Raw genomic sequence first — 17,015 nt, 5'->3', positions numbered from 1 at the left:
TTTGTTGTGGGGGAGGAAGGGAAAGGAGAATGTTAGCTGCTTTGAGACTTCTTAAAGGGAGTGAAAGGCGGGATATCAAATCCAAACTCTTTTTCTTCTTCTTCACTGTATATGTGATACTTTTTTTTTTATCTTACAAATTCCGAATAAGTTGCTCCAAGTAGTAACTACTGTTACTGTGTGGCGTAGTGGTTAAAAATGTTCTTTTGGGACCGGATTTCCCCCCTCTCCCAGCCATGAAACCCGCTGGGTGATGCTGGGCCAGCCACTCTTTCTTAGACCAGCCAACTTCACAGGGCCATCGAGAGAATAACATGATGGGCGGGGAGAATTGTGAGTTTTTCCAGGCCTGACAACAACCCTGCAAGGTGTGTGTAATTGCATTTGAACGGGTGGGGATGCAACTGAGAAATAATGATTTGCTTGAGGCAACTTAGTGAGGTCAAGGCAGGGGTAAGGTTTAATCCAGGAATTCACCATTGGCCATGGCATTAGCTCTGCAAAGAACTATTTCCTGGGCCCTGGAAATGGGCAAAGATCACATGGTGGGGCATCAGTGTTAAAGCTAAGCAGGTGTGGACCTGTTTGGATGGGAGACCAGCATGAGCCACTTTAAGAGTGGTTTTAAAATAATATATATTATAAATATATGTATCTTTAACTTTGTGCCTGTCAGTTTGCATAGAGGGGTAGCTATGGAAGGCCAACACATTTACTATGGCATGACCATTCATGGATTACATTCCACTTCAGCATGTCCACCAAGCTTATGCGAAATAAATCTGCTGTTCCTTAAGTCACCATGAGATTTTGTTGCTGCTGTTGCTGATCTTCATTGGAAGCCTTTTGTTGGAGTTTGCTAGAATATCAGGACCTATATCAGCAAGCCACTTGGGCACACAGTGCTTTTAAATTCAACCAACTATCAGCTTTTACAGCCTTGCTTTCATTTTGCACTGTTCTGAAAAACCCCCGGGCAGCTGCTAGGTGTGAATAGATGTCCAGGAACTGGAAGCTTCCATCTGATGAGGGAGGAAATAGCTGCCAGGCACTAGGACGGGGTTGTCAGCAGTTGGCCTCCACTTCCTCCATTCTCTTTTATATAGCTGAAATCATAGCAGCATGGGCATAGTCAAGGCGGGGCTGGGAGGGGCCGCTTGCCCCCATCAAGTAAAACAATAGAAATACTTAACTAACTGACCAATCACGTCGGTTCTGCCCCCCCCCAACAAAAATCCTGGCTAAGCCCATGCATAGCAGGTTTGTGAAACAGTTCTGGAATACATTGGTACTTAATTTGTTCCGGAGGTCCGTTCTTAACCTGAAACTGTTCTTAACCTGAAGCACCACTTAAGCTAATGGGGCTTCCTGCTGCTGCCGCGCCGCCGGAGCACGATTTCTGTTCTCATCCTGAAGCAAAGTTCTTAACCTGAAGCACTATTTCTGGGTTAGCGGAGTCTGTAACCTGAAGCGTATGCAACCTGAAGCATATGTAACCTGAGGTACCACTGTATTTGACTGCATGTGCATCAGTTTGTGCACTGAAGGTTCAACAAAGAAGATGTGGTACAGTGGTGCCTCGCAAGACGAAATTAATTCGTTCTGCGAGTTTTGTTGTCTTGCGATTTTTTTCGTCTTGCGAAGCACGGTGTCGGAAAAGTTTTGGAAAAGCTTCAAAAATCACCAAAGTCTTCAAAAACCTCAAAAAAGGCTACCACACCGCGTGCTATGAGTTGCTCCTCAAAGTCAAGTTGCAACTGTATTAACGGTGTTAAGAAAAAGGAAACAAACTTGCAAGACGTTTCCGTCTTGCAAAGCAAGCCCATAGGGAAAATCGTCTTGCGAAGCAGCTCAAAAAACAAAAAACCCTTTCGTCTTGCGAGTTTTCCATCTTGCGAGGCATTCGTCTTGCGAGGTACCACTGTACTATTAGCAGTGGACTTGATTACCTGTTGGCCATTGACTGCGTGGATAGGATTGCTGACTCCACTGCGATTCTCTGCCTTTCATTTAGCGGAATCTCAGCTAGCTCAGCTTCTTCCATAGCAGTGGTGGTGGTGGGGAGAGTTATCTGCCTGCTGAAACATTCCTTGCTTAATGAAGGCACAGGATACATAGAAGAACTGAGAGGTCCACAAGGTGCTGCTGTCTTGCAAAGGGACGCTGATTCATCTTGCTTCTTGTTTCCTGAGCTTATACGGGCTGTTTCCAGCATTCTCCATCTGCTGACACAAGGGCTCTTGCACTAGCAGACAGGTGGATTTCAATGTTGTGCAACAGAGGAGTCCAACACAACAGGTGTGTCAGCAGAAACCCTTTACACAACAGATTGCATAATCTGTCATGCAGCAGTGTTACCAGCAGGCTGCTTATGCATTCTCACGCGCAGCAATGTTCCCCTTGCGCAAAACGTCAGTGGAGCAAGCATACCACTCAGTGACTTTGACGTAGCGCTACCTCAGATGAAACTCTCAGTTGCTTCTACCACTTCTATGCATGTGGTAGAACTTTGACACACCTCTTTGGCAGGAGATATGCAGACTTACGCTTTTGTGAAACTTCATGTTTAGTGGTTGCGGGTGAAGAAAAGGATACAGTAGTTCTATTTTCTACAACATGGAGATTTATCGAGGAATGCTTCTCCAGTCATATGCACAATCATTCTTTAGTGGCTGTTCAAAGATGCTTGCTGTTTACTTCTAGCCTTTGGAGCGGAGTGAAAAAATTCAAATACCCTTTTCAAATTCTCAAGCTGCCTCTGAAGGTTTGCTTGCTAATAATTGGCAGAGGAAGGAATAGCAATTTATGGGTGGGATGAGATGCCTTCAGACTGGTGTTTTATTGTGGGCATATTTTGCAGCAAGTTCTTGACTCAATAATAGTGTGTCAGCGGTGGATTTATTCTGCTTTAGTTTGTTCTGCAATGCTTCCCCAAAGTTACCACATTATTGCTGTCTGCACATCCATCTCTACCTCTCTTTTAAGTCAGAACCAGTGAAGGCGGTGAAGGTCCTGTGTGAGTGTCTGGAGGCGGTTGGAGGATGGATGGCGGCTAACAGATTGAGGTTGAATCCTGACAAGACAGAAGTACTGTTTTTGGGGGACAGGAGGCGGGCAGGTGTGGAGGATTCCCTGGTCCTGAATGGGGTAACTGTGACCCTGAAGGACCAGGTGCGCAGCCTGGGAGTCATTTTGGACTCACAGCTGTCCATGGAGGCACAGGTCAAATCTGTATCCAGGGCAGCTGTTTACCAGCTCCACCTGGTACGTAGGCTGAGACCCTATCTGCCTGCAGACTGTCTCGCCAGAGTGGTGCATGCTCTGGTTATCTCCCGCTTGGACTACTGCAATGCGCTCTACGTGGGGCTACCTTTGAAGGTGACCCGAAAACTACAACTAATCCAGAATGCGGCAGCTAGACTGGTGACTGGGAGCTGCCGCCGAGACCATATAACACCGGTCTTGAAAGACCTACATTGGCTCCCAGTACGTTTCCGAGCACAATTCAAAGTGTTGGTGCTGACCTTTAAAGCCCTAAACGGCCTCGGTCCAGTATATATGAAGGAGCGTCTCCTCCCCCATTGTTCTGCCCGGACACTGAGGTCCAGCTCCGAGGGCCTTCTGGCGGTTCCCTCACTGCAAGAGGCCAAGTTACAGGGAACCAGGCAGAGGGCCTTCTCGGTAGTGGCGCCCTCCCTGTGGAACGCCCTCCCATCAGATGTCAAAGAGATAAACAACTACCTGACATTCAGAAGACATCTGAAGGCAGCCCTGTTCAGGGAAGTTTTTAATATGTGACATTTTTGTGTATTTTTCATCTTTGTTGGAAGCCGCCCAGAGTGGCTGGGGAAACCCAGCCAGATGGGCGGGGTACAAATAATAAATTATTATTATTATTATTATTATTATTATTATTATTATTATTATTATTATGCATCTGTCATGAATGCATTTGCTGAGATTCCTGCATTTCAGGGGGATTGGACTAGATTGGGTTCCTTTCGACTCTACAATTCTATGATTCTATGAAATTGGAAGACATGAAACCAGAACTGCTCTGAGGGTTTTGCTTCTGCATTTTAGTTTTAACAATCAAGCAGTATACAGTGGCACCTCGGGTTACAGATGCTTCAGGTTACATACGCTTAAGGTTACAGACTCCACTAACCCAGAAATAGTACCTCGGGTTAAGAACTTTGCTTCAGGATGAGAACAGAAATCGTGCTTTGGCGGCACAGCGCCAGCAGGAGGCCCCATTAGCTAAAGTAGTGCTTCAGGTTAAGAACAGTTTCAGGATAAGAACGGACCTCCGGAACAAATTAAGTACTTAACCCGAGGTACCACTGTACAGTGGTACCTCTGGTTGTGGATGGGATCCGTTACGGAGGTCTGGTCGAATCCTGAGGTTTCTGCAACCTGCAACTGGAGCCTTCTGCATATGCGCGCGCAGCAAAACCCAGTAAAATACTTCCGGGTTTGCTGCTTTCACACCCCGAAGTTTACGAAACCAGAGGGTTACATAACCGGAGGTACTACTGTATAAATTTTACGAAGTAAATAAATAATGTTTTTGTTTACAAAAAGTGGAGAGACCACAGCAGAAAGTTATGGGATACATTCTGATTGAAAAGGAAGCAGAGTCAACGCCCCAGAACTTTTGCAGACACAAACAGTATTGGAATTGCCAGTGACTGCCCCAATAGCACCATGAACATAAATAATTGTGAATGCACAATGGAAAGAACGTTTGGAGGAGCCCTATCACTCTGCGGAGTTTTGCTCGTGTTGCTGGAAGAGGACAGGAAGTTGCTTCTGTTGATTTCCCCCTGAGCCGCCCCCCTCAGGGTTAGAAGAGCCTCCAGGACAGACTGAAAAGTGGTGTTGGGGGCTGTAGAAGTAATGAGGAATTGGCCCCAAAGTCAGTTTCTCGGCCCTTTCCTTCAGCAACAAGCTTCAGTCAGGTCTGGGTTCCATGCATAAATGGAAGGAGCCTCTCCGTTCACTGTGGAACAAGTCTGAATCAAACCCTGTTCACTCTCTTTGGTTTTTTAGTGTCTGTTGCTTAAAATATGGTGGCAAGAACATTCACTGCTCTATAGATGTCTTTTCCAAAAGGCCCCCTTAAAGCAAACCACTCAGCCATCTCTCGTGGCTGCCATCTCTCGTTGGTGACAGAAGCAGTTGTTTATCCGACCACAAAAGTTTCCTCTCTCTCTCTCTCTCTCTCTCTCTCTCTCTCTGCTTCTCTCTCTCTCTTTGAGCAACTGGAATGGAGCATGTTTTCTTAGCAGCTCAGAGAGCGCTATTGTCATATGTCAAATGGGAGTTTGGGGGAAGGTGGTGCGGGGAGAGAAGGCCTTTGAACCTTAGCCAAAATCAGACCATGGTGGAAAAAGATGTGGTAGAGAAACAATACAACTGGCAAATCTTTCTGCAGATTTATAGTTGTAATCGTGCCATAACATGGGAACGTGCTCACCTCCTCCTGAACTTGGTGAGAGGAAATGACTAATGCAAGGAGATAGTTGATACAGTATTTATATTGGACAAAAGATCTAAACTATCTTAAAGCTAGTTCTACACCACAGGAAGTGGAGTCTCTGCTCAGTTTCCTACCGAAAAGTTGTTAAAACGCTTCTTAACAGTTTAAATCATTTTATACGCAAACATCTATCTTAACTAATGCCAGGGATCTTCTTTTTATTTTAGAGTGGGTTTTTTCCCCCCCTGGCCTCTCTCAGAGTTGGAAGTTTACATCGTCCTGTGTTTACATTGACAGTTGACCCTTTTGCAGAAATAGGTTGAAAGCCACAGCTGAACAACAATATGGCATCCAGCAGTTCTTCAAAAGCTTTGGCCATGATCCCAACACAGTTTTGAGCAGCTGCAAGGCCATTGGCTTCAGTGGGCAACTTAAGCATGCTTATGTTGGTTTTGGGTTGCAACCATGGGACATCGTGGAAAGCAGAAGCTTTCAGGCTGAGCTCAGATTACAAAAGATTTGGCCAGAGAGCTACACTTCAAGCTGCTAAAAGAGACATCGTTGTTCAAAACTGATCTCTGCCACACAGCGCAAGAAAGGAAGTTGCCTTGGCTCTGTTAAGGATTGGGCATAGAGAGTTCCACCCATCAGTGTTTATTGAAAAGGAAAGCCTAACACATTTCGGCCACTTTGTAGTCTTCCCAAAGTGCCCATGATTCTTAACTGCATGATGGGTCTTTCACGGTATCTGGTTCCTTGCTCCAAATTCAGCCTCTACTCTTGATGGTGATGTTGAGCTAACGGCTTTATTAGTGCTCATGAACTCTTTTGGCTGCCCTCTTTCTTAGACTTTTTGAATGAATTGGGGTAGAGGCAGGCATGCTACCGATATGAACTAGCTGCTGCCACGCTGTAAACTGCAATACGTACCTACGTTCTCATCTAGCAGATTGGCAAGAATATACTACCTAAGAATTTGTTTTTAAGCAGAACCTTACATGAAGTGGAGAGTGGGGTATTACTCCATAAGACAGTCTATCAACCAACAAAATTAATTATTACGACTTTTTTCTTCACATCCCCAAAGTACAAGGGCATGGGGAAAGATTCTTCACACATCTGGAAAAAAAATTGTGAGGGGAGGAAGGGGTTTCTCTTTCAAGGAATGAGACAAGGTACCACCAGTTTGCACAATTTCACCCCAAGATTCAGGTCCATTCAGATTTAATCAGAACAGAGGTGCATCTTTCTCATTTGTTTTGGTCATTTAACATTTGCCAGTTTTGAATGTGAACATATAAAAAGGAAATTAATTTTTTAGTTAAATTGTATTAAGCCAAAAATGAGTTGGTCGTAATGTTTTTTTCTGCTCAGCATGAGAATGATTGGAATGAGGGAAAAGGAGTGACCTTTCCCATGAAGGATGGTGGGAATCTGACATGAACCTGGGACTTAAGCCAATATCACCTGTTGCTAACAAAGGCCTGGTTCCCACAAACAGAAGATGAGAGTCGCTAAACCTGTTTCTTCATTGCACTGCTTGGGGCTTTTGGGAGTTGTGGGCTCACGTCAATCAAAACAAAGTCATTCAAAACAAATGCCTCATCCATAGAAAGATAGCATGCCAGGGAGAAGTCTAGGCTTTGCCTTTGATGTGCTAATTTTGCATAGGTAAGGGATTAATTGCATGGAGGAGCACTGAGTCATCTGAGCACCCTCCTACAATCTCAAGTGGAACAGCAGAAAAAATTATTCCATTTAATGATGCTTGTTAGTAGTAACCCCTAGAAACTGTGGGTGGACTGGGCTGCATGCCACCCTAAGCCCAAACCATGCCTTAGCGCAAATGTATGGGCTCTGGGAGAAGAGATTGTGTTTGCGTTGCTCCTCTTCAGTTGTTCTGATGCTGCGCTGTTGCAAGCCATGGTTTGACTTAGCATGTCATCTGAACTTAGGTCCATGGTTTACCTCTCCCCCCAAAACCCCATGACCTGCAAATCATAGGACAAACCTGGGTTATAGCTTGTGGTTGGTGTGGAGAGAGCTAAACCACCATGATCCCAGGTTCAGACAACCATGGATTAGCAGTAGCACTGGAACAGATAGTCTATGAACCATTTCTCTCTCTTTCTCTCTCTCTCTCTTCCAGGATGAATCTACAGGGGAAATAACCTTCTACATGAAAGGGGCTGATGTGGTGATGGCAGGAATTGTTCAATACAATGACTGGCTAGAGGAAGAGGTATGGAAATGCACCAGTGGGAAGCCACACTTGGTGCAATGACTGTCAAGTGGTACAGGGGTCACGGGGTGCACCATTGCCTTGGGAGGTAATAACTGAGACTGTGACTTAGCTATTATAGCTGCTTCTCAAAACAATGAGTTGTGCTGAGAAGCGATAGTAGCAACAATGAGAAGCTATGGTAGCAATATTGCAGCCTTCTGGAACTTGATGCCCTCCAGACATTTTGGACCACACCCCCCATGGGGAAGGCTGCAAAACATTATGATACAGTTCAGTGAAAGAACAGAATTATGAAATCTAAACTGCCATCTCTTCCTATCTTGGGCATGGGGAACCCTCACTAAGGGCCCTAATTTTACTTCCCCCCCCCCAGCCATGCCTACCTGGCCCACATCTCAAGCCAAGAGGAGAGTAGGTAAAACTGTGGCTGCGAAGGAGCAGCCAAGAGCCTTGGAGGGCATTCCCAATTCTTCCTTGGAAGATGAATGACCTCGTGTCAAAGTAATGGACAGGTGGAAGTGACCCACAGACCCACAAAGTGGATCTGTCCCACAAACATTTTAACTAAATAAGGATCTCTGATTTGCCATCCCTAGCTTCAGATGTGACCTGACCAAGTTTGCAATTTCTCCTCCGCAGTGTGGCAATATGGCGAGGGAAGGGCTCAGGGTCCTTGTGGTAGCAAAGAAATCCCTGACTGAGGAACAATATCAAGACTTTGAGGTAAGCCAGTTTTGTTTACCTCTGGTATCGTGTCATCTTGCTTGCCTATTGGTTTTAGGTCCCAATTCAAGGTGCCGGTTCTTACTTTTAAAATTATGGATGTTCTGGAATCCTGTTGACTTACGGACCATCTTATCCTTCATATTCCCCCCTGTTTACTCCCAAACTTGTTGGATGGCTATGAGAGACAAGACCTTCCTGGTTGTGGCACCATTGTTGTGGAAGAGCTCAGGCAGGCCCTGCTGGCAAAGCCATCGCTGTTAAGATTTTGCTGTTCAGAAATGAAGCCGTTCCTATAAGCTTTAGGTTGTGGGTATCTGATGATTATGTTTTGATTATTTGCCATTTCTATTTAATAGTATTTTAAATCCTTTATTTGGTATTCCAGGCATAGGGGCAAATACACATGCTACGTTTTAAGAACTGCCCCAGAAGTATCCTCACTCGCTTTATTTTCCCCAAACATAATTGTTTCTCTGCAGGACTCAGGCTCCAAAGGGGCAAACAGATTTGCTAGTTTGAACCAGAAGCCAGCAGTAGGCAGCTCTTATCAATTCCCCCTACCTACCCACTGCAATATAATAAAGAAACTCCTGCAAAATTCCACAGTGAATGAGCTGGTGACCACATGAACATTTCATCCACATGGCACATTTAAAAAATCATATGCAGGCTGCCTACTTCAAGCTCTGTCTGCTTCTGTGCCTTCCTTTCTTATCAGTTGTGAAACTGGAAGGAAGCTAGCTTCACACCCGCAACTTGATAATTTGCTGTGAGCTGTTTTTACATTATGTCAGCTATAATCATTGGCCTTTTAAGAGAGGAGCATTGTCACTTGCACAGCAGTTTTCAAAAGCCTTTCTCCCCCCCCCCCCAATGTTTTTTTCATGCTTGATGCATCTCAATGAAGCTAGTCTGTGGCAGTGTTTGGATGTTCATCTACTGCAGTGGTTGTTCCCAAACTTTTTTGGGCTGCTTCCCCCTTGGTACCATAAATTCAACCCCAGAGCCCCTACCTTACAAAAAGCATTGTTCTTATAAAATGACCATTTGCATTCCCCGCTATGGAAGATAATACAGGACAACAGTACAAAACAGTAATGATCAATTGCACATTCATTCAAAATCCAGTGAAAACAGTCTAGTTTAATGCAACAAATATTGATGAAATTTACCCAGCCATACCAGCTTTTTAATGTCTGATAGTCATTTACACCTCCCCTTCTGCTGCCCCCCACCCCAGGTAATCCCACCACCTTCCAGGGGGTGGTGCCATCCACCTTGGGAATGACTGAGCTGCAGCTTTGTCAAGCATGATGTGTGAAGCTGTGAATGCGGCTGGCTGTTCTCCTCCTCCTTACTATCTTGACTTACTAGCTTGTTTTCTTCATGGACATTTAAGCCAGAGTTCCTTGATTCAGACACAAGAATTTGCAACAGCAACTGGAGGGCCACAGGTTCCTCATCCCTGATGCAGAAGCTGGAAGGAAGGATGAGAAAAGGGAGCGAGAGACAGAAAGAGTGAGACCTACCTTCAACATACAGACATGCAAAGCTGCCTTATACCGAGTCAGACTATTGATACATCAAACTCAGCATTGAGCTCTACTTTTGACAATAGGCATGCGGTTGGGAAGGGACGCAGGTGGCGCTGTGGGTTAAACTACAGAGCCTAGGACTCAGAAGGTCGGTGGTTTGAATCCCCGTGACGGGGTGAGCTCCCATTGCTCGGTCCCAGCTCCTGCCCACCTAGCAGTTCAAAAGCACGTCAAAGTGCAAGTAGATAAATAGGTACCACTCCGGTGGAAAGGTAAACGGCGTTTCCGTGCGCTGCTCTGGTTCGCCAGAAGCGGCTTAGTCATGCTGGCCACATGACCCGGAAGCTGTATGCCAGCTCCCTTGGCCAATAAAGCGAGATGAGCGCCGCAACCCCAGAGTCAGTCACGACTGGACCTAATGGTCAGGGGTCCCTTTACCTTTACCTTTTATGTGGTTGGAAATGCAGGGTTTCAGGCAAGCAGCAAGCCTAACTTGGAGAGGCAAATTTCTAGCCACTCCAAACAATGGCTTATTTGGCTATAAATATCCTTGAAGGCACTCCTCCGACAACAAGGGTGTGTACAAGGCCAGCAGCGTTTTGCAAATTCGGCTGCCAATGTTCACATGAGAAAGGGATGCAGCAGCCCACACCACATCCTGTGATCTTTCACTTTTTTCATCCCACTTTCTCATTATTAATATTTTTCTCGATACAATTTTAGTAGTACTTGGTGAAAGAGGTACAAGTTCTTGTTTGCAGAGAAGTTTTTAGCTGCCCCGTTCCTTTATTACCAGGGTAGTCCAGGGGTGTATGGGGTGTTGGGGAAGGGGTAGGCCCTCTGGTGGGGGACATGTCTTGCTCCTTCTGGCATAGTTTGCCCCTCCTTGGACCCCGCCTTGCACTTAACTCTCACCTGTGGCTCCTGGAAGCTGTCAGCATGCGATAGTAGTGGCAGCACCCTGGAAACATCTTTGACTGGCCCGCTAAACCAGTTGAGGATAGCCGATGGGTCTTAACCCTTGGTGAGTTAGAGACTTACCCTGCATGCAAAGACAGGCTCTGGTGGATTGAGCGGACGAGACCAATAGTGGGTGCAATGGTCAAGAAAGCAGTTTCATCACGTGCTGTGGCAGGAAGTGAGAGGCAGATGAGACTCATCAGTCTGGGAATGTAGCCCATCTAAGAGAAGGAAACCTCTGATCCTAAACCTGGGCTGCCTTGCGGGATATCTTCGGGAGAAGAAATGGTCAAGGAGTAAAGTAAAGGTAAAGGGACCCCTGACCATTAGGTCCAGTCGTGACCGACTCTGGGGTTGCGGTGCTCATCTCGCTTTATTGGCCAAGGGAGCCGGCGTACAGCTTCCGGGTCATGTGGCCAGCATGACTAAGCCGCTTCTGACGAACCAGAGCAGCGCACGGAAATGTCATTTACCTTCCCGCTGGAGCCGTACCTATTTATCTACTTGCACTTTGATGTGCTTTTGAACTGCTAGGTTGGCAGGAGCAGGGACCGAGCAACGGGAGCTCACCCTGTCGCGGGGATTCGAACCGCCCACCTTCTGATCGGCAAGTCCTAGGCTCTGTGGTTTAGACCACAGCGCCACCTGCGTCCCTAGGTCAAGGAGTAGGTCTTACACAAATCTGGAGTCGAGCCCCTAAGGCAGGTGGATGGCATCTTGTACGTCTCTTTCCAGCAACTCCTGCAGCCAAACCAATGCCAAACATATTGCTCTGCTTTCCTTAGGACCACATCAGGGAGGCTGAGAGGGAGGACTGGAATACTGCTATGTCATAAGAAATGCATCAACACAGTTTACAGCAATAAAAACGTAAAACCATGCAATTAAAAGCCATAAAAGAGTTAGAAGCAGACACCAATTAACTGTTGTGCAAGGATGTGCCCTTAATTGCCTGCATCAGCCTGGCAGAAAAGAAAAGTTTTCATCAGGCATTTAGAAGTTGGCATAGAAGGTGCCCTCTCTTCTTTCTCTTGGCTCTCCCTTTTCCCCACCCCCTTGATGTCTCTGTCTTCCTGCATTGCCTTCCATGCTCCCATCGCTGATGGTATTATACAATTTATTCCAGGGCACTGGAGGACAAAGATGAAGTAAAAATGAAATATGACCAAGAGGTGCTGGTCTGGCAGTGCTCTTCGTCTGTAGCAAAAGCAGCCATCTGGCAGCCTGGGGGCCACATCAACTCGTGGATGGCAGCCAGTTGGCTCACCACCCACCCATCTTCTTTGAGTAGATAAAGAATCTCACGACACGGGCCTAGCCAGTCTCTACGCATCTGGCTTTGGGAGGGAGGGGAAATTGCTAAAAGCACATCGGCTACCCCACCCAATGTATTTCCTGCAGTGTTCCTCCTGCATGTTGACATAGGCCAAGTGAGTAACGGGATGGAGGGAAACAATTTCCCACCCTGTTCTTTCAGGGGTTGTCCAGTCTGTCCAATGCAGGGGTCGGGAACCTCAGGCCTGGGAGCTGAATGTGGCCCTCAGGGCCTCTCTGTTTGGCTCTTGAGACTCTTCCCAGGCCACCACCCTCAGTGGCCCTATCTTGCACTTTGAGTGCTTTTTGCTTGACTGGAATGTATCCTTGAGCTCTGATAATACACCTTCTTTGTCTTAATGGGTGGTGCTGTGGGTTAAACCACAGAGCCTAGGACTTGCAGATCAGAAGGTCGGCGGTTCGAATCCCCACGACGGGGTGAGCTCCCATTGCTCAGTCCCTGCTCCTGCCAACCTAGCAGTTCGAAAGCACATCAAAGTGCAAGTAGATAAATAGGTACCGCTCCGGCGGGAACGTAAACGGCATTTCCGTGCGCTGCTCTGGTTCGTCAGAAGCGGCTTAGTCATGCTGGCCACATGACCCGGAAGCTGTACGCTGGCTCCCTTGGCCAATAAAGCGAAATGAGCGCCGCAACCCCAGAGTCGGTCACGACTGGACCTAATGGTCAGGGGTCCCTTTACCTTTAAGGAGCATATGAGTATACAGTGGTACCTCTGGTTACGAACTTAATTCATTCCGGAGGTCCATTCTTAACCTGAAACCATTCTTAACCTGAGGTACCACTTTAGCTAATGGGGTCTCCCGCTGCTGCCTGCCACCACCCAATTTCTGTTCTCATCCTGAGGTAAAGTTCTTAACCCGAGGTACTACTTCCCAGTTAGCGGAGTCTGTAACCTGCAGTGTTTGTAACCCGAGGTGTTTGTAACGCGAGGTACCACTGTATATAGAAACGAGCTTACTGTACAAAAGTATCATTTGCATTTGTCGCTCTGCCCACTTTTGCCTCAGCCCCCATTCCCATGTGGCCCCTGAAAAGTTCCCCATAATGGAATATGGCCCTTGGACCAGGGCCAGCCTAAGATATTTTGGCACCTGAGGCGAACTGCAAAATGGCACCCCTCCCTCCCCACCAGGAAATAAGGGGCGAGTGAAGATCTACGTCAGGAACAAGGGGGCAATAAAGATCTACATCGGGATCTGCCACCCCTGCCGATCCTGCTGCCCGAGGCAGTCGCCTCGGCTTGCCTCATGAGTGGGCCAGCCCTGCCTTGGACTGAAAAAAGTTCCCTGCCTGAATCGAATGAATGGCCTCGGGTCTTCGAGGGCTGAGTGGTATCTGGTTTTCAACCCCGTGATATATCTCCATCTAAACGTAGATCAGTTTATCACCCAGACCTAGATACAAGAAGGCAAAATACATTCAAAAATAATAAATGGAAGTGCAAAGTGATTGATCTCGTACTGACTGGCTATGTCTTTCTTGGGTCCTTGCCAGGCACGCTATGTCCAAGCAAAGCTCAGCGTCCATGACCGTTCCCTCAAGGTAGCAACCGTGATCGAGAGCCTGGAGATGGAGATGGAGCTTCTCTGTCTGACTGGAGTGGAGGATCAGCTGCAGGCGGATGTCAGGCCTACTCTGGAAACATTGAGAAATGCCGGCATGAAGGTATGGCTAAACCACAAATGGAAAGCGTAGCATCGTTGGTCCCCGTCCCCCCATCCCCAATCTGACAGTGTAGTGGCAAGAGAAAGTGAGAGATACTATAGCATCATTTCGTGGAAAAAAGGGCGCATTTCCCCAGCAATCGGAACACTGAACTTTGTGGCTGAAAACGCTGGCAGCATTTTATGATATCCAGGGATTTATGATATGTAAAATGAACCATGGGAAGTCCTTGATATCTTAAGGGTGTAAAAAAATGAGTATTGTAAATTGTAAAACAGAAAATTTAATTACACACGCACACACACACACGCGCGCACACACACACACACACACACACACACACACACACAACTTTGGGAGCTGTGAAAAATGAGGCATCCTGACAACCAAATGTTTGGATCAAATAACAACTGTTTTTATCAGACACATACAAAAATAGCTTCCTGTAAATGCTTGAAGAGTTGTCATTGTCAGCCTCTCACTTTGATACCCAGGAGAGTGTTTGGTTCTTAGGTTTGGAAATTTTCCAAGTATGTGAGTTCAGAAGTAAAAAAAAAGTAGGAAGAGTGTGCGTTGTTTGGTTGTTTGGTTGGTTTTAAGATGCATTGCCTGCTCTTCAGTTAAATTATCTGAGTGGCTTACAACAAAATTTAAGTACAGGCAACCCCCCCCCCCCCAATTTATGCAGGGATTGCATTCTGGTCACCGTACATGTTGGCAGAATGCACATAAGCCTGTTACACCCTGTTATGCCCTTGTCCTGACCCCGTCATGCCCTCTTTTGGGTCCAAAAACAGCCTGCACATGCCTGGTAGAGCATTTTTTTTTTTTTTTGAATTCACACAAAATGGGAGGCGCCTGTACATAAAAATTAGCTGAAGCAGCACATCTGTAAAAGCAGAATTAAAAGTTCCAAGGTTGGATAAAACAGAAGAAATGATAAAGGTCTGGCAGCAGAAAGATTTCAAAGTATTTGATAGGTAAACCTCCCTAGAGAGAGTTATCCAAAGCTAGGGTGCCACCAATGAAAAGGCCCTTTTATAGAACCCACCTGTCAATGGTGGAGAACTCAGAGAAGGGCCACAACCTATGATCTTGGAGATCCATGTGGTTTGGGGGCTGTTTTGTTGCACACAGGAAAGCAAGGCAAAGATTGTGTGATCAAGTTTGCTTTAGTGATCAAAGCAAACTTGACTACTTTGCCCTGCTTTTGGTGCACTTATGAAATCTGGGCAACACTGAATCCTTACCTAGCACAATTCTTCTCTTGAGGCTCCCGGTGGTGTATGAAATATTTTTTTAAAAAAAGTCTGAAACAGTGAATTGTATTGAAATGGCCACCAGAGGGAGCAGAATTGAAAAAAAACAAAAACAAATCATGAGCTGATAAGTTATACTGTACTTACTTTACCATTTACCACTAGGTTTTGATGAGCATGACTGGATGGGAAGTGAAGGGGTTAATAAAGCATTATCTACCATAGTTTTTAGCCTGTTGTTAACTGGAGATGGATTGTGTACGCTGTGCCTACATAGATTAAATTAACTTTTTGATAGCTACCTTTGAGATTTGGGGAGAAAAGGATAGGCTAAAAATGTTCGGTCTCAGTTCTGAGCTATGCCCAGGGCTGCCATCTTACCATATCTGTATCTGGAATGCCTGTTGTTCTGCCCACACAGAGCCTGTAACACTGACTAAACTGCTATCTCTGTCTGCCCAATGTAGGCTAGACATCTGTTATCAAATTGAATCCCCATCTGTTGTTTACCCCTCACAGAGCTATAAATCTCAGTACCCTCAACAAACTATAGTTCCTGGGATTCTTTGGAGGGGGAGCCACGTGTTTTCAATGTACAGTGTGGGTGATGAATACAGTCTCTTTCATTTTAGTAGGAATTATACGTATTTTACCTAAAGGCCTATGCGTGTATTCTAGCTCCATTAAGTTACTTTAAACTTCTCCGCATGATGGCTGTCTCCTCAAGGACTACAAGCGACTCACTGCGCAGATGGGGCCATTTTTCACCCTGCCACCACAAACTTTCCTTGCTGTGTCTCCTATACACAAGGAGGCTGCTGTATGAAGTCAGTAGCCACAGGGAGCAATTTAAAACGACCTTTGTAGAATGCCTGGATCACAGGTGCCAACACCTTTTACATTTCTAAAAACGTCATTGGGTTGACTCCTGATTTATTTGTTTCTAAAATTGCGCAGATCCCAGTATGATATAGAAATCCCTCTCCCTTAAAGAAGCTTGCTAACTACATTGATGGAGCTTTTTCACATGCAAATGCATTGAAAAATGTGTACACACACCCTCAGCTCCACATTGTGAAGTGGTACAGCTCCCAAGTTCTGCAGCCTCACACTGTGTAATGTGTAGCTCAGCTACTGGATCCAGTTAAAATAAAATTCCATTTTTAAATGAGACTGTTGCTCAAACTGATTCATTTAATGTGAAAACAAAGTGGCTCAAACACACGCGCACACACACACACAAATACACACACATCAATTTTCCTGGATTCCAGTACAAATAGAAAAATAGGGTATCTGATAAATCTCCTACAAACTAAGCATTTTGTCGAATGCGTTTTTGTATCATTGTTGATTCCAGGATATTAAATGGTGCTTTTTTATTGTAGGTATGGATGCTCACAGGGGACAAACTAGAAACAGCCACGTGTACAGCTAAGAATGCACATCTGGTAACCAGGACCCAGGACATTCATATATTTAGACTGGTGAGTAATATGAATAAAACTAGCTTACTTAGCACTTGTCCACGGAGCTACATTATGAATCAAGGGGAATAATTTACACCAGCCCCAATGTGCAATTAGAATAAAATATGAGTATATTATGCAGACCTAATCTTCCTCTGACCATCGTTGCATTTACACAACACCTAGACCCATCTGATGAGTACATCGAAGTTGGACATTAATAGTGGAAAAAGAAAGCTCCGAAAAAGTCTCCCTCGTTTCCTCTTTTGTTTATCCCTCTTGGGATAAAATGATTTCTTTCCTGCAGCCACGGTTGACATAGTGAATTTGGATCCTTT

General features: G+C 45.7%; 1 protein-coding gene across 3 annotated transcripts in view; it reads left to right on the top strand.

The window, feature by feature from the left end:
• Window positions 1–17,015, top strand: part of ATP9A (ATPase phospholipid transporting 9A) — a 107,936-nt gene that overhangs the window by 70,157 nt on the left and 20,764 nt on the right. For all 3 annotated transcript variants that reach the window (XM_028735219.2, XM_028735217.2, XM_028735216.2), the window contains exons 16-19: window positions 7,632–7,724; window positions 8,367–8,450; window positions 13,779–13,949; window positions 16,597–16,695. In XM_028735219.2, coding sequence (XP_028591052.2) covers window positions 7,632–7,724; window positions 8,367–8,450; window positions 13,779–13,949; window positions 16,597–16,695 — 447 coding nt within the window. The remainder of the gene's footprint in view (window positions 1–7,631; window positions 7,725–8,366; window positions 8,451–13,778; window positions 13,950–16,596; window positions 16,696–17,015) is intronic.

This window comes from Podarcis muralis, chromosome 5 (genome assembly GCF_964188315.1).
Source record: "Podarcis muralis chromosome 5, rPodMur119.hap1.1, whole genome shotgun sequence".
In the NCBI taxonomy this organism is placed as follows: Eukaryota; Metazoa; Chordata; class Lepidosauria; order Squamata; family Lacertidae; genus Podarcis; species Podarcis muralis.
Note: the sequence above shows the minus strand (reverse complement) of the source record. Positions and strands in the feature narration are given on the sequence as shown.